Consider the following 23643-nt stretch of genomic DNA (forward strand, 5'->3'; position numbering starts at 1 on the left):
GGAGGTTTACCAGGATGTTGCCTGGTATGGTAGAAAGATCATATGAGGAAAGGCTGAGGCACTTGGGGTTGTTTTCATTGGAGAAAAGAAGGTTTGGGGTGACTTGATAAGAGGTGTACAAGATGATTAGGGGTTTAGATAGGGTCGACAGTGAGAATCTTTTTCCACGTATGGAGTCAGCTATTACAAGGGGGCATCGCTTTAAGGGGGGGTAGGTATAGGACAGATGTTAGGGGTAGGTTCTTTACTCAGTGAGTCGTGAGTTCATGGAATGCCCTGCCAGTAGCAGTGGTGGACTCTCCCTCATTATGGGCATTTAAGCAGGCATTGGATAGGCATATGGAGGATAGTGGGCTAGTGTAGGTTAGGTGGGCTTGGATCGGCGCAACATCGAGGGCCGAAGGACCTGTACTGCGCTGTATTCTTCCATGTTCTATGAAGCAGCTGAACAGGGGTGAGCCAAGGACACTACCCTGAAGAACTCCTGCTGGGGTGTCTTGGAGCTGAAATTACTGACCAACAGCCATGAGCATCTTCCTGTGTGTTAGGAACTACTTCAACTAATTTTGCTAGGGTTTCCTCAATGCCACACCATCAAACGTAGCATCAAAGTCAACTGCAGTCACTCATCTCACTTCTGGAATTCAGCTTTTTTGTCTATACTGTTTGAATTAAACCATAAAGACATCAGAAGCTAAATGGCCCTGGGAGAACCCAAACTCAGCACCAATGAGCAGGTTATTGCTATGCAAGTGCTGTCTGATAGCACTATTGATGACACCTTCCATCACTTTACTGATGATCAAGAATAGAATCGATGGGGCAGTAATTGACCAAGGTGAATATGACCTGTTTTCTGTATACAGGGCATACATTCCCCATTGCTTGTTCGATGCTCAGGTTGTATCATACTGGAACAGCTTGGCTCAAAGCACAAACGTTGTAGAGCACAGATCTGCAGTACTATTACCACAGTGAAGTCACAGCTCATAGGTTCTGTAGTACCCAGCACTTCCAACTGTTTCCTGATATAATGAAGTAAACTGAATTGTTGGCAGACTGACATGAAAAATGCTGGGAACCTTTGAAGGAGGCAGAGATGAGTCATCCACTTGGCACTTCTGGCTGAAGTTTGCTGCAAATGCTTCATCCTCAACTTTTACACCAATGTGCTGGCCTCCCCCATCTTTGAGGATGGCTATATTTGTGGAGACATGTCCTTCTTAGCTAGTTGTTGAAACAACCACCATTATTCACAATGGGCTTTGGTCATACTGAAAAGCTTAGGCCTGATCTGTTAATAGGGGCATCACTTAGCTCTCTCTCTTGCATGGTCATTTCACCAGGTTATCACTATTTTAGGTATGGCCTCTTGAACTTGAGTTGATCACTTCACATGATTGCAATGGTTGAGTGGGGAATATGTTGGGCCATGAAATTCTATGTATATATAATTCTGCTGAAGGCCTCATAAAACTTATTAGATCTGCTCAAAGTCTATCCCATTTAGCACAGTGATAATGCTCCACAACACTGAGGGTTTTCTGTACGTAAAGACAAGATCTGCTCTTCTGAAGGACTGTGCAGTGGCCAACCAATTGATACTGTCATAGACAGATCCATCTGCAGCAGACAGATTAGTGAAGATGAGATCAAGTACTCTCTCCACTAAAACAAAAAAAAACACCTTCCACAGTCCAGTAATTGTGTCATGTAGGGTGCTACCAATTAGGTCAGATGTGCACCTGCCAAGTCACTTGGTGATGAACACTGAAGTCCCCCATTCAAAGTGTATCTGTTGCCTTGGCACCCTAAATGCTTCCTTCAAATGGTGTTTAACATGGGAGTGCCCATGCATGAAAAAAAGCAGGGGTGAGGAGGTGGTTGTACCGGCTACTCAGGTTTCCTTGCACCTATTTCACCAGATGCTCTGAGACTTCATGGGGCTCAGAATCATTGTTAAAGACTCTTAGGGCAACTTTCTCTCAATGCTAGAGAACACCACCACCACTTCTGCAAGGTCTGTCCTGCCAACGGGACAAGGCAAACGCCAGGATAGTGTCATTACCTGAGACACCACTTAAGGTAGGATTCTTTGAGCGCAAGTACATCAGGCTAGCATGAGAGACAACACTCCAAGTTTGGCATTGGTGGCCAGAAGATGGCAAATCGAATTTTGCACAGATGATAGGGCCAGGTTTATCACTGACATTTTTAGTGCTTTAGTTGACACCATTTGAGGAAATCACGAGATTGGTCGGAATCCTCATCTCCCCCATCTTACCTTAATCCCCGTAACGCCTGATCGTCCTAAAACAAAATCTATATCTTAACCTTGAATACATACACCAAGCCAGTACTACAACCCTGTGGTAAAGAATACCAGAAATTCACAACTTCACACCTGTATATTAAATGGATGATTCCTTAGCAAGATTCTATTCTCTCTAGACTTTCCCATATGCAAATAACCTCTCCTACATTTACCCAGTCAGACCTAAGAATCTTGTACGTTACAATATTCTCCAAATTAATGTAGGCCACATCTACGCAAGCCCTCAGAAGACAATAACTGGGATCAGGAGGAGAAAGTGAGGACTACAGATGCTGGAGATCAGAGCTGAAAAGTGTGTTGCTGGAAAAGTGCGGCAGGTCCTGCAGCATCCAAGGAGCAGGAGAATCGACGTTTCGGGCATAAGCCCTTCTTCAGGAATGAGGAAGGTGTGCCAAGCAGACTAAGATCAAAGGTAGGGAGGAGGGACTTGGGAGAGGGGCGTTGGGAATGCGATAGGTGGAAGGAGGTTAAGGTGAGGGTGATAGACTGGAGAAGGGGTGGGGGCGGAGAGGTCAGGAAAAAGATTGCAGGTCAAGAAGGCGGTGCTGAGTCCGAGGGTTGAGACTGAGATAAGGTTTGGGGGGGAGAGAAGAGAAGGGAAGTGAGGAAGCTGGAGAAATCTGCATTCATCCCTTGTGGTTGGAGGGTTCCTAGGCGGAAGTTGAGGCGCTCTTCCTCCAGCGTTGTGTTGCCATGGTCTGACGATGGAGGCGGCCAAGGACCTGCATGTCCTTGGCGGAGTGGGAGGGGGAGTTAAAGTGTTCGACCACGGAGCGGTTGGGTTGGTTGGTGCGAGTGTCCCCAGAGGTGTTCTCTGAAACGTTCCGCAAGTAGGTGGCCTGTCTCCCCAATGTATAGGAGACCACATCGGGTGCAGCGGATGCAGTAAATGATGTGTGTGGAGGTGCAGGTGAATTTGTGACGGATATGGAAGGATTCCTTGGGGCCTTGGAGGGAAGTGAGCGGGGGGGGTGGGGGGGGGGGGGGGGGGTGGGCGCAAATTTTGCATTTCTTGTGGTTGCAGAAGGTGCCGGGAGAGGAGGTTGGGTTGGTGGGGGGTGTGGACCTGACGAGGGAGTCGCGGAGGGAGTAGTCTTTCCGGAACGTTGATAGGGGAGGGGAGGGGAGGGGAGAGAAATATAGCCTTGGTGGTGGGGTCTGTTTGGAGGTGGCGGAAATGACAAAGGATAATACGATGTATCTGGAGGTTGGTGGGGTGGTAGGTGAGGACCACTGGGGTTCTGATCCTGGTGGCGATCGGAGGGGCGGGGTTCAAGGGCGGAGGAGCGGAAAGTGGAGGAGATGCGGTGGAGAGCATCGTCAACCACGTCGGAGGGGAAATTGCGGTGTTTGAAGGAGGCGGCCATCTGGGTTGTTCGGTATTGGAATTGGTCCTCCTGGGAGCAGATGCGGCGGAGGCAAAGGAATTGGGAATATGGGATGGCGCTTTTACATGTGGCAGGGTGGGAGGAGATGTAATCTAGGTAGCTGTGGGAGTCGGTCAGTTTATAGTAAGTGCCCGTGTTGGGTCGGTCACCCGAGATAGAAATGGAGGTGCCTCGGAAGGGGAGGGAGGAGTCTGAGATGGTCCAGGTAAATTTGAGGTCGGACTGGAAGGTGTTAGTAAAGTGGATGAACTGTTTAACCTCCTCGTGAGAGCACGTGATAGCGCCGATACAGTCATCGATGTAGTGGAGGAAAAGGTGGGGAGTGGTGCCAGTGTAGCTGCGGAAGATGGACTGTTCCACATATCCGACGAAGAGGCAAGCATAGCTGGGGCCAGGAGGGTGCCCATGGTTACTCCTTTGGCTTGGAGGAAGTGGGAGGATTGGAAAGAGAAGTTGTTCAGAGTGAGGACCAGTTCAGTCAGTCGAAGGAGGGTGTCAGTGGAAGGGTACTGGTTGGTTCGGCGGGAAAGGAAGAGGGCTTTGGAGGCCTTCGTGATGGGGGATGGAGGTGTATAGGGACTGGATGTCCATGGTGAAGATAAGGCGTTGGGGGCCGGGGAAGCGAAAATCATGCAGGAGGTGGAGGCCGTGGGTGGTGTCCCAAACGTAGGTGGGGAGTTCTTGGACTAAGGGGGACAGAACCGTGTCGAAGTGTGCAGAGATGAGTTCGGTGGGGCAGGAGCAGGCTGAGACAATGGGTCAGCTGGGGCAGTCAGGTTTGTGGATTTTGGGCAGGAGATAGAAACGGGTGGTGCGGGGTTGTGGGACTATGAGGTTGGAGGCGGTGGATGGGAGATCCCCTGAGGTGATGAGGTTGTGGATGGTCTGGGAGGTGATGGTTTGGTGGTGGGAGGTGGGGTCATGGTCAAGGGGGCAGTAGGAGGAGGTGTCCGCAAGCTGGCGTTTAGCCTCAGCAATGTAAAGATCGGTACGCCAAACTACCACCCCGCCTCCCTTGTCTGCCGGTTTGATAGTAAGGTTGGGGATGGAGTGGAGGGAGCGGGTGGACAGGTTGAGGCAATCAATGTCACTGCGGCAGTTGGCTATGAAGAGATCAAGGACGGGTAAGAGGCCAGCACGGGGTGTCCAGGTGGATGGGGTGTGTTGGAGGCGGGAAAAGGGGTCGTCAGAGGGTAGGTGACCTCATCTTCTGCCTAGGAACCTTCCAACCACAAGGGATGAATGCAGATTTCCCCAGCTTCCTCATTTCCCCCCCTCCCACCTTATCTCAGTCCCAACCCTCGGACTCAGCACCGCCTTCTTGACCTGCAATCTTCTTCCTGACCTCTCCGGCCTATCACCCTCACCTTAACCTCCTTCCACCCATCGCATTCCCAACGCCCCTCCCCGAAGTCCCTCCTCCCTACCTTTTATCTTAGCCTGCTTGGCACACCTTCCTCATTCCTGAAGAAGGGCTTATGCCCGAAACGTCGATTCTCCTGCTCCTTGGATGCTGCCTGACCTGCTGCGCTTTTCGAGCAACACATTTTTCAGCAATAACTGGGATCAACCTAGTGAACTTTCTCCAGACTGCCTCCGATGCTAGTGTAAGGTAAGTAGTCCAAAACTGTTCATGATATTCCAGGTACAGTCTAACTAGTGCCTTGTATAGTTTTACTATAAGTTTCCCACTTATCCACCTTACTCCTTTTGAAATGAATGCCTTCCCTATTACCTGAACATGTATGCCCAGTGATCCCAAATTCACATACTGCAGCTTTCCTTATTTAATATCCAGCTCTTCTATTCTTTCTGCCTAAGTGCACATCCTTATATTTTCCTCAATTGTAACCAAATTGTAGAGTTTTGTCCAGTCATTTAACCTGCATATATTCCTCTGAAGACTGGCATTCTTACCAGTTGCATTCCCAAATAGTTTGTCACCAGCAAAATTGGTGACAATACATTCACTTCCACCATCCAAGTCATTAATGTGTGTTGTCAATAATCTTGGCCCTAGCTCAAATTTATCCAACAGTAGAGAAAAATGTAACCAAAAGACAACTGCCAAAGAATTATTTTCAACCCAAAACAAAATGGAGTTAAATCCAAAGTGTTATTTAATTGAATTGATTGGTCAGTTCCAGATAGACCTTTCACTGCCAATGGCTTGACTATAAAATTTTGCCTATTTTCAAATCATTGTGACCATTTAAAACAATAAATAATAATGTAACACCAGCATTTAAGACAAGCTACAAAAGTAGTCATCGCTAACAAGCTCAACAGTAAATAAAGTCAGTTACACACTGCAACACATCCAAGCTCAACACTATAAGCGTAATGCTCTTCAGTATCTGGTAGATTGACTTACAAGTGAATCTTCATATGTGGAACAATGAAAGGACAAACCAAAATCATAATTGGAATTGTGTAACAAATCAGAGAAACCAGAGAGGCAAAGATCTGACAGACAGCCACTCCATGAAGGTGCTATACACAAGTCGTAATCTCCACAATTATGATGTGGAAACCTCCAAACAGAGGTGTTAAACATCCAGTTGGTTCAACAGCCACAAAGAAGTTGGTTTAAAAGGTGTCGTGGAGCTTTACTATCAAATATAAAGGCTTATTTGGGCATTTCAAAATATTTCTAAAAGGACTTTTTTTTTAAAAAAGCAAAAACTACTGCAGGTGGAATATGAAATCAGACCCTCTGCCCATAAAGTAAAAACTCTACCGGTGAGCTACAATACCCTTTTGAGAAGATTTATATCTTCACAGAAACAAAGCCCATTATTACTCAGCTCTTTACTAAAAGTTAACACCATTTGCGCTCGCCTAGAAAGAATATACCAAGTAGTGTCCCTACCTTTGGGTCAGAATGCCCAGGCTTGTTTCACTTGCCTTGTATGTCTTGTGACACGTCTGAATAGACTGACTTAGAAAAATCTGTGCAGCGCAAGTTAATGCCATCAGTGACGATGAGAATCAACTAAATGGCAGAAGTAAAAGTGTCAGGTAATGCATTTGGGAGGACTTACAAGGCAAGAGTATACACACTGTACTGTTCTACCAATCAAAAGATCAGAAGGACATGGTATGCATGTGCAAAGATTCTGAATGGCAGGACAAGTAGACAAGGTGGTGAAGGTAACATGAAATACTTGCCTTTATTAGTCAAGGTAGTGAACACAGGAGCAAGGGTGTAATGATGGAGTTGTATGAAATGTTAGTTAGACAACAACTAGAGTACTGCTTGCAGTTCTGGTCAATACAGAGAAGAATGTGCGTGCGTTAGACAGGGTGCAAAACGGATTCACCAGGGTGCTGAACAGCAGTAATTCAACTATAAAGGGAGACAAGACAGGCTGGGATTGTTTTCTTTACGGCAGAGAGGTTGAGGTTAATCCATTTGAGGTGTACAAAATTTGAGAGGCCCCCTTATACTGACTCCTATACCGGAGAAATTAAGGTGAGGAGGTGGTTTAGACAGAATGAGGAAAAAATCTTTTCACCCAGAAGGTTGTGGGTAAATGGAATGCACTGCCTAAAAATGGTAGTGGAGGGAGGAACCTTAAAGACATTTACAAAATATTAGAAAAGCACTTGAAATGCTACAGCTTACAAGGCTGCATGCCAAGTGCTGGAAAATGGGATTAGAATAATGCATTCTTGATGACTGACACAGACATGATGGGCCAAAGGGCCTCTATCCATGCTGCAGAGACATTGACACTAAACTACCATGAGCATTTCAATTAATGAAGAATAGTTGATACTATTTTAGCTATCAAAAAAAAAATGGGATGGCAGGCTGGTGGGTGGGATAGAACAAAGCATTCCCTTCAGTGCTTGTTCAGCTTTCACTCCAAGCATAACTTCATTGCACAGCAAATCAAGGATTCAAAATAAAAGATGACAGATGTGGCAAGCTACTCTACTAATACTTTCAATGAATTTGAAAGGAATTGGTAACTAAAGCATTTGGAGGCAATGGATCTTAATTTCAGTATCCTCTGGCTTTCTGTATCATAGAAATTTTCATTAACCCTCTCATTCTCAACAATGCTTTCAAATTTACAAGATACTCCTTCCCCAGCTTTGCAATGTTTGATTTAGTTCATTGCAAAACTGATCTCAAAATGAGTAAACCTTACACAGAAAACTCCAACTTATATGATCAGCTGTAGCAAAAAAATTAACGATAAATATGCTACCAACTGTTCTACTGTAGCATGTTACTACTGTTAGACTCCATTTGCAACACTTTTCCAAAAAACAAACAAAAAATAGATCGCTCTAAACAGTTAAGAAACCGAGAATCATACAGTATACAATGTTTCTTCAGAACAAAATCTACTGTTCAATTTTGTCAGGTTTTGTCAAAGCCAGAATAATTTCACTACACGTGAAACTGCTGCCTCTTGATCAATGGAGTGATTACACAATCAAATATGGCCCTTACACATGCACAAACAGGACAGCCTATGGGAAGAAACAGTACAGAATGGACTGATTTGAGTCTCAGCTTTTGGTATGGGTGACGACTCCTTCAATGCAACATTAACAACAGACATTGGGAGAACTGGTGAAAGTTAGAGTCCCAGCTGGAGTGGTACAAAGGTTGAGCAAGAGCATCTGCCCTCTCCAACCACCACCAGGCCTGATGTCAGAAATGCCATTTTGCTTTCTCCTTGCTATCTGCCTCAGAACCCTATTGTTCATCCTCATTGCAGTTGAGATGTAAGAGACATTCTGGAAATGCAATTTCTTACCATACTTCCATGACATAGGTCATGACAAGAACACGTGTATTCTTTGCATCTAATGAGGATGTTCACAATTAACAGTAGTGGCCACTGAACACTGCAAAACTTTGAAAGCACACTGAATGTTCTCAATGTTTAAATCAAACAACATGCTAAAACTAAACACTCTGAAAAAGGTCATGATAGAAGACAGCAAAAAATCCATCAGATCTGGTAGCCCACACCTTTTATTTCCCTCTGCTTTTCCCATGCAAAAATGATTAATAATAACAACTTGCAGCACAACATATTGAACAAATGGATTGCTATGCAGGAACGCAAAAAACCTTTCAAGTCAATCTGACATTTTAATCTTTGTATGGCAAACATTTAACTATAAATATACCCACTCCTCAAAACAAAGTTACATTGCATATTTGTGGCAACAGAAGAATGAATATTCCAACATTCACTAACTATATCCATTAATACATTCCATTTGAGTGTCATGAAACAGAGTATTTACACTGTTTAAAAGAAACCTTGACATTCTTGAAAAATGCAATGATATTTGGCTACATAGTTTTTCAAACAACATTAAGTCTTAATTTGTTGAAGTTACTTTTTTTTTCATTTGTGGATATGTCACTGACAAGGCCAGCTTTTGTTGCCTAACCCCAATAGCTCTTGAGAAGGTGAACCACATGAATTGTAGCAGTTTGAATGGCATAGATACACACACCATCAGAAAAAAATACTGCAGAGACTGGAAATCTGAAACAAACACAGAATGCTGGAGAAACTCAGCCCTGACCTCAATTATAAAGAGAGAAACAGAGTTAAATGCTAAGCTGCAACAGAAATAGCCAGGAAAACTCAACAGGCCTGGCATCTGTGGAGAAAAAGGAGAGTTAACATTAACTCTGTCTCTCCACAGATGCTGCCAGAAATGCTGAGATTTCCCAGCAGTTTTTGTTTGATTTCCAGCATTCACAGTTATTTGGCTTTTTTTGTTTAAAGCTGAGCTCAGCACAACTCTCCTTCAGATATACCCAAAACCTGCTTTTAAAAATCATTCCATGTTTTGGTACAGCAATTAAGAGCTATTTCCAAGTCAACAAGCACACAAGACAAATGAGGATTTGTGGTGGTGCTGCTCCCATGCATTCATTGCCCTTGTCCTTTTCATGGGAGAATTCAGATTCTGGAAGATGCTATGGTGGGACCCTGGGCAAGTTGTTGCTGTGCATCTTGTAGACAGTAGCAGCACTGTGTACTATATACTGTTCACAGAGGAAGCAAAACGAGTAAGGCGGTCAATATAGTGCCGATAATGTAATCTTTTGTCCTATAAAGCTACAATTGCAGTTGGAGCTACACTTAACCGGGAAAGTCAATCGTGACTTGGACCTTGCAGATTCTGAGGTAAAAACAATGACTGCAGATGCTGGAAACCAGATTCTGGATTAGTGGTGCTTTTGCCCGAAACGTCGATTTCGAAGCTCCTTGGATGCTGCCTGAACTGCTGTGCTCTTCCAGCACCACTAATCCAGAACCTTGCAGATTGATTATGAACAACAGGAAGTCAGGAGGGGAAATACTAACCTCAGATTTCCTAGGTGAACTTTTTGTTTATCCTTTCATGATTTGTAAAGCATTGTTGAAGCCAGTATTTGAAGACCATCCTTAAAATGATCCTTAGAAAGCAGTTCATCACCTTACCTTCTATCTAGTGTAGGTACATCATGGTACCTGTAGGAAGGGAGCTCCAGGATGATGATGCATTGCAGTTCCCTCATTGGCACTATCGTTCCAAGTCAGGAAAATTGCCCCCACTTTGCACCTCAATTTAATATTCATTCATGCAAATTGGTGTTTCTGGCTTGACCAGCATTTGTCAATGCTGAGATGGTAGCAATGAGCCATCTTCTTGAACCATCGCAGATGGGTACACCCACTGTGCTGTTTGGAAGGGAATTCCAGGATTTTCACCAAGCAAATGCAGGAAGGAACAGTAAATTGAGATTATGTGCAGCTTATAAGGGTACTTGTAGGCAGTGATCTCACGCCTATTTTGCACTTGTCCTTGTTAGTGGGGCAATGGTGCTGACGAAAGAGACTAAGTAAATCACTGCAGGGCATCTTGTAGACAATACACACAGTCACTCCTGCACATTGGCGGCAAAGGGAGTAAACCTTAAAAATGATGGATGAGGTGCCTATCAATTGGACTGCTGTGTCCTGGATGATTTTTACTATTTGTTTACAAGAGACGGAGATCACTGGTTGGGCCAATGTGTATTGTCCATCCTTACTGCCCAGAGGGCAGTTCAGAGTCAACTGCATTGCTGAGAGTCTGAAGTCAAAGGTAGGCCAGACCAAGACATGAACAGGATGTTAGTGAACTAAATGGCTTCTTAAACAACAATTGACAGCAGTTACATGGTCACCTTTAGACCAGCTCTTTATTCCAGATTTTAATTCAAATGTCACCATCTGCCAAAGTGGGATTTGAACCAACATCCCCAAAACATTGACATGCGGTTTTGAATTATTAGTGCAGCAACATTGTCACTATGCTCCCCACTTTTTGAATGCCACTGGAGCTGCACTCACCCAAGCAAAGGGAGAGTATACCCTCAACAAATGGCTTGTAGATTGTGAACAGGCATTGGGTAGACAGGAGACAAGTTAGTCACCATAGAATTTCCAGCCCCAACGTGTTCTTGTAGCTACTGTATTTATATGTCTAATCAATGGTAACCCCCAGGATAAATGACAGGGGGGGAGAGATTTAATGATGGTGAAGCCATTGAATGTTAAGGTGTCATGGTCAGATTCCACCTTTGCGCTGGTAATTGCCTGAGACTTGCATGACTCAAATATTACTTGCCACTTCACCTCAGTCTGGATGCTGTCGAAATCTTACTGCAAATGGACACTGGTTGCTTCAATATCTAGGGAATTACTGATGTTACTGAACATTGTGTCAGTAAGCATCTCCACTTCTGCCAGAGGGAAAGTAAATAATAAAGCAGCTGAAAAGGGTTGGGTAAAATCCATTACCCTGCTGTTGGAGGGGCTGTTGTGGTGCAGTGGTTAATGTTCCTACCTTTGAGCTAGCTGGGTTCAAATCCCACCAGCTCAAGAGGCATGTAAAAGTCATCTCTAATCTGGTCGATTAGAAATTACCTATCCTGCTGTTGGGTTCTTGAGGCACAGTAGTAGTATCTTTAGCTCTGAGCCAAAAGTTCAAATCCCAACTGCTTCAGAGGTGTGTCCTAACATGTTCAAGCAGGTTGATTAAAGAAAAAGCATTTTTTTTTTTTTAAAAAAGTGCTTGTGACACAGATGTAGTGTCTCTGTCTTTGAACCTGGGCCTCCAGGCTCACGTCCCACCTGGTCCAGAGGTATGACATAACATCATAACAGACTGACAGACTGATTAGAAAATATGCTTTGATGTCTGGCTCATCCATTTCAGTTTCTGGTCAACACAAACTGCCAGGATACTTATGGTTGGGAATTTAGTGACGACAAAGCTGTTGATCATCATCAGGTGATAGTTACATTCTCTTGTTGGAGATGGTCATTATATGGCACTTGCATCATGGCAATGGTACTTGGTAATTAGCCAAAGTCTGAATGCTGTCCAAGTCTTAATGAAGCAGTCCAAGTCAATGTACAGCATCTGATAAATCATGTACGGTGCTGAACATTGCACAACCAGCAATAAACATTCCCACTTCTGACCTTACGATGGAGAGAAAGCTGTTGATGAAGCAAATGTTGTTGTCTAGGACACTTCCTATGTGATGTCCCAGGTGATGACTCACCTCAAACAAACACCATCAACTGCACCCCTCTAGTTTGAGAGAGTGTTTTCATCTCACTATTTCCACTGACTTTAATTTTCCTGGGGCACCTTGATGCCATACTCAGTCAAATGCTGCCTTGAAGGCAAAGGCAGTCCATCAATTCATTTCATGTTCACTTTTTTTGATCACATATGGACCAAGGCTGTTACTAGTTCTAGAAGCAAGTGAACAGGGAACAAGCTATTGTTAAGTATGTGCAATTTGATAACACTGTCAATTACATATTTCATTCATTTCCTGATGAGGCAGTGACTAACTAGATTGGATTGGTCTTTGTTATTCTGCAGACAAGACACAACCCAATAATCAAGATTGCCAGTGTTTTTAATTAAACTGGAATAGCTTGATGAAGGACATAGCCAGTGATGAAACACAAATTTTCAGTGTCACAGATGGATTCTCATCAGGATAAATGGTCTTTGTTGTTTCAGCTATTTCTTGCTGACACGTGGAATGAAAGAAATTAGTTGAAGATTGAGGATCTTGTCGTCACAATGCCAAAGAGGCCAGAGATGAATCACTCACTCAACTCTTCTGGTTGAAACTGATTGCAAACATTCAATCTGGTCTTATCAGTGGATATTACCACCATTTAAGATGAGGCATTTTGTTTTTATTTTTGTGTCCATTAATATCCTCTTGCTATTATTCCACATTGCCACTATTCCTAAGTTTCTCTACTGTCTTCAGGAGCAGTACAAACTACAAACATTTTCATTGCTCACTTAGTTTCACCTTCCAACAAATTGATTTAACCTTAAAATATCCTTCGCAAGAGACTGGCAAACTCAAATCTCTAAAATTCTTGTATTCTAATTAAAATTTCAATCAACTTGAGAATTCAACATAAAGCCTTGCTAACAAAATACTCAGGAGTACTCACTAACTCAAGACTCCTCACACCTCTTAGCTCTATAATACATAGATACTGCAATGTGCAAAACTACCAAATAACATGAATTAGAACTTACAAAATTCACCAATATGGTTGACGAAGGTATTAAGTCAACTGGCAGAGAATTTTCAATATGTAACAGATCTCATTAAATTTATTGTTAGTAATTACACAGTGAAAGAAAATGAATGCAAAGTATCCAAGCAACTATTCTATAGCAGTTTCAACAGCTTTCCATAATTTAACTTCAAGAACTGGATGGGAAATCTGATTGAGTGATTTCCTAACCAGATTTCAAAGGGATTACAGACTGTGTCACATAATAGATGATACTAACAGGAATAAGTACAACCATTTAATGTGTTTATGGGTGATTGCTAAAAAAAAAAGTCTGAACGTCTTTTACAAATATTAGGACACAACAATACAATGCTGAAATGAAAATCCTAATATTTGTGTATCCTTCCTCCTCCAAACAAAAATCAGTCACACTTTCCAAATATTTAGGCAAATGCTTTGATCAACTTCTTTTCATGGATTGTTTCCACAGCAAGAAATATTTTGAATTTAAAACAAATGGACTCAAAAAGGCATAACATGCTGATCATAGGAGTAATAAGGAATACACAGTACAGTTAACTATGAGTTTTAAACCAAACTGGATTTTCTCCTTTTGATTCTGCAAAGTTTGCCTTGCAGGCAAATAGGACAAATATAAATTTAAACTAGCAATTAAAGTGTTCATATCAACTAAATTAAAAACAATATTCAGTAACTAGTACTATGCAACTTTTGTGGATTCAACCTGGTGACCATTGGAATTGAGTTACATTGTGCACAGTACCATTTTATAAACTTTGCAACATATAACTGTCAACTAAACTGCATATCTACTTCTGCCAGAGTTCATGAACTACTTGTGACAGAAGTGCAATTCCAACACATAAGTTATGTTAGCTGACCAATTCCCGTGACATAGTCATTGCATTAAAATCTACACAGACACTACCTAAATGTTCTGCAGCATGTTTATCTAAATAGAGGGGAAATAAGATGGCATTTATTTTGCAAAATTGTAAGTTAAATACCATCTTGTCAATATTTTCATATTTTTAAAAATGATTAAGAAAATTACAACCTTAAATATGCCCCCATTAACATGTCCAAGCCTTGCTAAAATTGCATTTCAACTCAAAAATGAACCACTTTTTGTGAGCTGCTTGCACAAACCACTTCTTGAGCCTGCTATTCAATCCTCAAAAATTTCTGTAGTCAATCATTAAATTTAACATTTACTCACTTGAATGTGCAATAACAAAATGCCCAATCTTTTATCTGATCTATTAAAGTTGCAACAACCTGCTAGCCACCCACCCATTTCTGCAGTTTACAAAGCATTTACAAAATGTATGTGCACATGAACAGAGTTTTAAAATTTAAATACATTTGGAATCAAGTCAGCCACTCTTCATTTAACACATTAACAGCAAGGCCTTGAATTGGGCAGTTCTGAAAGTGCTGTTAAATCCAAGATTGGATATTACCCAGCAACAAATGTGTAGTAACACTAATTCTTGCCACAACATTATAGTACAAAAACAAGTAACCCAGGTTAAAATTACATAGGGAATAGAATCCACTTCCAAACTATCCACACTAATGCAATAATGTCTGAACTCCTTCACTATTTGGAACAAAATCAGAAGATAAAACAATACTAACAGAATTTTATGAGTTGCTACATAATTCGTGGGCAAGAAAAAAAGGAGTACTGAACAAATTATAATATTCAAGGATCCAAGAAATATTTGAACCTGATTATAATAAAATACAAAGAAATGCTTTAAAGTAGAATGGAACTTTGAAATAAGTTGTATTTTCAATAGGAGTGATTTGCATTGCAAGACTTGGTTTGGCTGCAGTTACATAGGAACAATAAAGGTTCCAGTAGGTGATTTATGAGTATTTAAAGGAAAATACATGAATTTGCAATACTACACTTCTGGTCTCCAAAACTGTAATAATTTACATTTATTTCTGGTCAGTGGAAGAAAGGGAAAGAGATCTCAAATGAAGATGTTAATGTTGAAAAATTGAACATTCTCGGCTTTAGGTCTCAGGTGTAATCAAGCACTACCACACCTTTCAATGATATTCAAAACCTCTTACCATAACAAGGAAATTAGGATTTGGACAAATTCAAATGATTGTAAAAGATTAAAACTGATGAGTGAAACATGCATGTTGGTTACTTCTCATTTGTCCTAAACTTTTATTACATTTTACAAAGTTACAACAAGCAGTCATTTTGTCACTGGTCCAAGACATACATGACCCCCTATGCAGCTGCTTTGTCGTCATGGTCTTGTCCATACGCTAGCGGCCATGATATTGGGACATGTGATATGTGTTCTAGCCTATCAGTCAAGATACTTTTATTTTTACTGAACTATTTTGGTTTAATTCCAACCTCATCTGACTTTTTTTTGTTTAAAAAAAAATTGGATCATGCTAATTTCTGTCTCAAATCAAAATAGGCAAGCCTCAATTCACATTCTTGAGGTGGTACGGATTCAAGTACCACCTGTTTCAGGAATACGTAGTAACATTTTTGAACACGTTGATTAGAAGATATTACCATACAGTTAACTTATCATTTCTAATTTTTCTTGAAGCATTAAGATGTGCTAAATTATGGGCACTATGAGATACACCCAAACAGGATAAAATTTCCAAAATGTATTTTCTGTAAAATCCTTAGTTGATTGAAAATACTTAATTTTTTTCTGCACCGATGAGTCCTTATCCAGAGAACAACAAACAGAATAGCTTGTGTCCCTACCAGTGGAGATTGCATAGAATTCAAAAATGTATTGCTGGCCAGAAAACTACATGCATGCACAAGTTAAGAGCAAAATGTTTGGTATAGGTTTAAAGGTCTTACTCAATTTTGCACAACTTCATAATGACACCAAATGAAGAGCAAACACAATAAAAATATCACATGTATACCCCAGCATTATTAATGCTCTGCACAATGCTCCATACAATAAAACATACAAAGCTATTTGCTCTCCATTCCAAAGTGATAAGTTCAAATCATCATTTGGCATCTCAACTCAAAATATACATTTTTAGAACATTTAACAGCTGCTTTCCACATTGCTAAATAACCACAAAGCAGCATGCACATATGAAAATTCATCACCCGTTTTACAACAAAAATCATACCAATCGTTCAATGCCAGTCACTGAGGAATCCGTTATCAAAGTAAAAAATTAAATCCAGATAGAAATGAGGCAAGCTGACAAATTCTCGTGCACAATTTAATCCATGTACTTTTGAAAAAACACTTAAAACTTTACAAGCTGAAAAATGGTTGCAGTTTTACAACAATAGCAACAAAATGGTCTATACTGCAAAGCATCCCATTCTCATTGGCTTTTTAGAAAGAAATACGTGCAAAATTAGACTTGATAAAGGCCACTCATTGCTACCCCAGAACAATTAAAAAATTGTTACCTCAAGTCATACATTAAAAAGCATGTTTTAGCTTAACTGTCACCCAAAAATGGATACATAAAAAGTATCTCATCTGACTTCGCCAGAAGAGCTCTGGAAATTAACTCCAGAAATCCTGTAATTAAACAACTTCCAATTCACAAGGTGCCACATAAAAGATTACTCAAAGAACTAATCTTCCGAGTGATATACTAGCATAGATAGAGAAATGGCATAAAGGGAACCAAAAGCAGAATAAATGGGTCATTCTCAGTTTGGCAAACTAACTACTGGAATGCCACAAAGATCAGTGCTGGAGCTTCAAATATTTACAATCTATATTAATGACTTGGATAAAGGAACAGACTATAGTGCGGTCAAATTTGCAGATAGTACAAGGATAGACAGGAAAACAAGTTGCAAGGAAAATACAAAGATTCTGCAAAAAAACTCTCATTGCAGGTTAAGTGAGGTCAAAAATTTGTAGATACAGTAGTGTGAAGTTGTCTTGCGCAAGAAGAACAGAAAAGTAGATTACTTAAATGGAGCAAGGCTGTACAATGCAACAATACATAGGGAACCCAAGTGTCCTCAAATATAAATTACAAAGTTACTATGCGGTACAAGCAATTAGGAAAACATGGAATTTGACTTGTGGTGTAAAGGGGATGAAGCATAAAAGTAGGAAAGTCCTACTGTACACCTGTACAGTGCACTGGTAAAACAATATCTCCAGTGCCATGTGCCACTTTGATGCCCTTATTGAAGCAGGAATATACTTTCAGTTCAAAGAAGGTTTGCTAGGCTGATCCGTAGGTTGTCTTATGATAAAAGCAGATTGGATTTAAGAGGTTATTGTATGCAAGGTGATGTTGTTGAAATATAAGATTCAAAGGAGCCTTGTCAAATTAGATAGTGAGACAATGTTTCCTAACATGGAGAAAGCAAGAACTACGAGGGACAATTTGAAAATAGCAGGTCTCCCATTCGAATGTCATTAGGAGGAATTTCTTCTTGTGGAGATGGCTTGTCTATGGAATTCACATCCCGACAGCAACAGAGGCTGCATCATCGGATATATTCAAAATGGAGAGACTCAGATTTACAATCAAAGGAGTCAAAGTTTATGGAGTTTTTGCTGTAAGTGGAGTCATGGGGGAACAATCAGATCAGCCATGAATGGTAAAGGCAGCTCAATGGGCCAAAACATCTAATCCTATGGCTATTTATATTCTTATGATCAGAGAGAATACAGCTATGTACTCTTGCAACAAAATCTGCAGGTGCAATTCCAGGTTTCACCCAGAGAATTATCCCATCAAAAAGCTCCAAGGAGGTTCTGGTTTCTACCTTCTTTGTTAAAAAGCTTTTTACATGACTCCGAAACAAATACAAATAAAGCTGGACAAAAGTCATGTGAAATTTTTAAGTGCTGACTTCAAACAAGTACCCAATTAGAAGCAACTTCACACTGAAATACCCCATATCGAAAGATGAATACAGGTAGTAATCTCTGACAGATAAGCATTTAGAGTCATAGAGATGTACAGCATGGAAAAAGACCCTTCGGTCCAACCTATCCATGCTGACCAGATATCCCAACCCAATCTATTCCCACCTGCCAGCACCCGGCCCATATCCCTCCAAACCCTTCCTATTCATATACCCATCCAAATGCCTCTTAAATGTTGCAATTGCACCAGCCTCCACCATATCCTCTGCAGCTCATTCCATACACATACCACCCTCTGCGTGAAAAAGTTGCCCCTTAGGTCTCTTTTATATCTTTCCCCTCTCACCCTAAACCTATGCCCTCTAGTTCTGGACTCCCCGATCCCAAGGAAAAGACTTTGCCTATTTATCCTATCCATGCCCCTCATAATTTTGTAAACCGCTAAGGTCACCCCTCAGCCTCTGACGCTCCAGGGAAAACAGCCACAGCCTGTTCAGCCTCTCCCTATAGCTCAAATCCTCCAATCCTGGCAACATCCTTGTAAATCTTTTCTCAACCCTTTCAAGTTTCACAACATCTTTCCGATAGGAAGACCAGAACTGCACGCAATATTCCAACAGTGGCCTTACCAATGTCCTGTACGGCCACAACATGACCTCCCAACTCCTGTACTCAATACTCTGACCAATAAAGGAAAGCATACCAAACGCCTTCTTCACGATCCTATCTACCTGCGACTCTACTTTTAAGGAGCTATGAACCTGCACTCCAAGGTCTCTTTGTTCAGCAACACTCCCTAGGACCTTACCATTAAGTGTATAAGTCCTGCTCAGATTTGCTTTCATTTATGAAAATAATGTTAGGCTGGAGACTAGCAAACACAATAGCCGAGATAATACAAAAATGAATAAATCATCATTAATGCAAGAAGTGTCAGATGCATTACAGAAAACTCATTTCACACTGCATCCTCTGCTTAGGATGAGTGAATGCAGACAAACAGATCCTCACTTTGGAGAAGAGGGCTTCAGTTTATTTCACCTCCAATCGTCTCCTGAATAGGTTTGATGGGTCCTGATGCAATTGCAAAAATTCACACTAGTGTGGGTATTAAACAAATAGCATAACACTAAGTTTTCACTATTTTAACAGCATTCAGAAAGCATATATGAAGGTTCAAGGAGTTTGCAAAATCTATGATGTTACAGTGAACTATATTGGTCAAGAAACATCATTAAAGCCATCTAAAATGCCATTATTTTAACAAGCAGCACCATTAACAATCAATCAATCATTCTCAATTTAGCATGAAACTTAATTTCAAAACTCCAACCGATCAATAGAAAAATGCTGTCTTTCAACAAGACATATTTGCAAGGTCAGGATATCATGAGGATCAGCCACACCCAAATCTAACAAGCTCCATCCATAAAAGCAAACTGAGATTCAATGTTACTTCACTGAAACCTAAAACTCAAAAGTAGATTGCAGCTCAGTTAAAATACAAATGAAGTTCTAATATTTATGCAGTTTCCTGGAGACTTCATAAGTCACTTACCTGTGTAAATTCGAAGTTTTTCTGATTCGTTAAGTTTAGAATGTACTCCAATCGAAACTGATTCTCTGGATTGGCTAATGGGACTGGTGGTACCAACGTATTCATTGCACCCACTATTGTCTACAATCAAATGAAAACAACAATTCAGGGTCAATCATTTAGATCACTGACCCCTTCTTCTCCAATCCCCAACCCATCTGGCTTACGCACTGAACATTACATTCTGATCCATTATCTAGCCTCAGTGATAGGGCATAAAACAATACATTGAACAATACAGCACAGAACAGGCCCTTAATGTTGCACTGACCTGTGAACTAATGTAAGCCCATCCCCCCTACACTATCCCATCATCATCCAAGTGCTTATCCAAGGATTGTTTAAATCCCTCTAATTTGCCTGAGTTAACTATAGAACATAGAACAATGATGCTGTTTATTAGTCAAGAAATGACACAGGGTAATTTTTCATTGGCATAGGCAGCTAGCTATGCAACAACCAAATTCAAATAAGAGTTTGGGTGATCCTGTTTATGTTAATCACCTTTTTCAACATGAATAGGGATCACAAGCAGAAAACAATTTGTGCCTCAACTATACTGATTCCTTAACTCAGGGACATGGAATTCAAGTATCATACCAACTTCTGTCAACTCAAACCAATATTAATTTAGCTTACACTGGTGATAAAACCTGGGTCATGCCAGAGATCAGATTAACTGCGTCAATTCTATAGCATGAGCTCCAAAGGTTGTGAAACAGAGCACGATATTAACTTCAATGATGTGACTGATGCAAGAGTCACAAAATTGAGATTTCTTGCTCTCCAATCTAATAGCCAATACTCAACAAGTGAGCAAAACCACAATAGATATTACTGACAGAAGTACAGATAGAAGGCAGAATGCGAGTCACTCCAACCAATTCTTATTTGATCAGTTGTAATAGTGGAGAGCATTACATCATGATGGGTTCTATGTATTGTGAAGTTTTAAATCAGAACTACGAAAAACAAATAACCAGAATAATACTTAATTATGCATCAGCAAGCTTGATAAAGATGAAAGTAGTGCTTACCTCTATAGCTTCTTTAATATTATTTTTAATGTCTTGAATTTTCCGTTTTTTCTCACTATTGAAGAGAAATATTGAATAAAATATTCAAATATTACAGTAGCAGTTATTAGCTGTTCAAAGAATTTACTCACTCAAATACAGTTTTGGCTTTTTGCAATTTTTTTTCTCCAATGTCAAAGAACATGGACAGCATGGTGGCTCAACGGTCAGCACTGCTGCCTAAGCGCCAGGGACCCAGGTTCAATTCCAGCCTCGGGAGTTTGCACATCCTCCCATTTCTGCTCTGGCTTCCACCCACAATCCAAAGTAGTGCAGGTTAGGTGGACTGACTATGCTAGATTGTCCATAGCGTCCAGGGATGTGCAGGCTTAGTGACCTAGCCATGGGAAATGCAGGATTACAGAGATAGGACAGTGGGGTGGGTCAGGGTGGGAAGATCTTCAAGCAGATCAGTATAGGCTCGACAGGCTGAATATCCTACTTCCTGCAAGGATTCGATGACTGAAATCTAACAACCATTTTTTAATCTCCAGCAAAAGTGGCAAGAGTTTACATTCCACGTCCATACTTTAGGTGCAGTATAGTTCTGGAATTGGGAGTCTCACATTACTTCACAGTAAAAAGAGTACTGTCAAACACTGGTTTAACTGTGCAAAGCATTATCCTAATGTGGTCTCATATTTAATTAAATACAATGGGAATTTGTGCTGTGTAAAACGTCTAAAATTAAATCACCGGGAATATCATAACCTGCACATAACTCTCTGCTGAGCGTAAAGTTTAAATTCTAGCCAGATAACTACTAATCTGAAACCAATAGTTGCAGTCTAAATACAGTATAAAAAGGCAACACCACAAATAAGTTACAGATCAAAGCATATTTCTCATTAGTTAACCTGTTTGCTTTTGAGGAAAATGTTAGTTAGTTAATCCACTTGTCATGTTTCCTTAGAGAAACCCAGGCTTCCAAAGGATTCTCACTTAAGGTGCTGGCCGGTAAAATACAAAAGCACAACCAGATTTTTCAGTGATGTGGTTTCTATTAACAAACCAAAAATGAGCAGAATGGTGGAAATGTATCAAAATAACAACTAAATTGGAAGACGCCAATTTACTGTATAAGCAGTTGATTAAAATTAGTGCATAGCTTCAAACTAAACAGCACCTTTAACATACTAACAACCCAAGCTGCCTCACCAGTGTTACAAAGCAAAATTTAACACGAATGAAATAAAAAGACACCAGCACAAATGATACATTGCTTGGCCAAACAGATAGTCATTAAAAAATAAAGCTTGCACATCCAATCGTGAAAATCTCAGAAGGAAACAAGAGATTGTGCATAGATGTTGGGCATTTGACACTGAAATTTCCACTTGTGGTCCAGCTGACCACTGTCTTCACCAAGATTTTAACTTTGAATGCATTTAATATTGCGAGCAAATACATTTTCAGTGCATGCAGCTCAAACGCAAATATGTAACATTTTTATGAAATGCACACACATGAAACGCTATGCAATTCACTATCTAATGAGTAGTGAGCCTCTAAGTGAAAGAAGTACTTTGTTGTGCAAATTACCTGCTTCCAATTCTAGTTATGAGAAATGAATTCAATCTCATTTGTATACAAGCTGCCGCTACATAAAGAAGGTAAGCTTAAAAGCAGAACAGATAATCACAAAAAAAAGGCGTGCAAAATAAAAGTATATTTATGTCTAAGATTAGTGAGTTTAAATATGCTTAACACAGGCAGCCATATTGGAGAAACAGGGGGCCATGGCAGGAGGCGGACTGCAGCAGAGAAACCAAAACCAATAGAAAAATGAAAAGAAACAATAAGTCAAACCCAGCTCAGCCGCAAGGAATAAGGAAACTACGCTGGCTTCACAGGAAACCTTAAAAACTATATAGCCACTTACTCGGCATGAAATCCATTGACGTGTAAAATTCGCATCTGCTTGACGATAGTGCTTTTACCGGATTCACCAGCTCCTGCAATAACGAAATGCGATTTTTGAATAAAATAATTCTTAACTCAAAAGCACACACATGTTTAGACCCATAGTAAAAGGGCCTGTGTTCTTTCTTTCTCCAAAATTCTCAAAACAATAAATTAATAAAAACATATTTCTTATATGTAAGATTAATTTCTAATTACAGGATCCTCTCCCCTTTCCCTTCAAAAAACAACTTCACGACCCACCTATTACTTTAGCAGCAGTTAATAAAATCTGATGTTCCCTCATCCTCCCCTACAGTTTACACAATTTTAAGTAACAAAAACGGGCTTCAAAAATACTCAAAAGTGTCAGCAAGCCTGACATTGACAACCTTGTTCGAGCAACTAAATATGTATTATCTCACTTGGACCCATTTTATATTAAAACCCATTTCCAGTAACAACCGGCCTCCATGTTTATTCAGTTAGCAACAGGCCTTCCACCTCCTCAAACCCTCCATTCAAAAAAGCAACACACATCTCAAAAACAAATAACGCGACACATTTACTGCTTCAGGAAAGAAACATCCAGAATTTGAAGGACCCACACGAGCAATAACAAAAAAAAAGTCCCTTCCAACGACGACAGCAGAAACCCTCCATGTTGTATTATTTTTATATACACATACACAGAAGCTCAAGCCCAGGAACCTACAACGTTTATTTGGGGGGATAAAGATATCCCCACCGTCACAGGTCTCTCTACTCGAGGTGTTTGAATTAAAAAGATTGGTTTTATTGTTGAAAAGTGAAAAGAATGTGGTTTGAGGGAGGGGGGTCACAAATACAATTCCCAACAAATAAAT

At 40.7% G+C, this 23643-nt stretch overlaps 1 protein-coding gene across 2 annotated transcripts in view; it reads right to left on the reverse strand.

The window, feature by feature from the left end:
* The window catches only part of LOC122559992 (guanine nucleotide-binding protein G(s) subunit alpha), a 316490-nt gene that overhangs the window by 169534 nt on the left and 123313 nt on the right, over positions 1-23643 (reverse strand). For both annotated transcript variants that reach the window (XM_043710125.2, XM_043710126.2), the window contains exons 2-4: positions 22758-22830; positions 20837-20891; positions 19761-19880 (exon numbers count right to left, since the gene is read on the reverse strand). In XM_043710125.2, coding sequence (XP_043566060.2) covers positions 19761-19880; positions 20837-20891; positions 22758-22830 — 248 coding nt within the window. The remainder of the gene's footprint in view (positions 1-19760; positions 19881-20836; positions 20892-22757; positions 22831-23643) is intronic.

The sequence above is a fragment of the Chiloscyllium plagiosum genome, unplaced genomic scaffold, assembly GCF_037043375.1.
Source record: "Chiloscyllium plagiosum isolate Xiang-an unplaced genomic scaffold, Cpla_swu_hap1 HiC_scaffold_15, whole genome shotgun sequence".
Lineage (NCBI taxonomy): Eukaryota > Metazoa > Chordata > Chondrichthyes > Orectolobiformes > Hemiscylliidae > Chiloscyllium > Chiloscyllium plagiosum.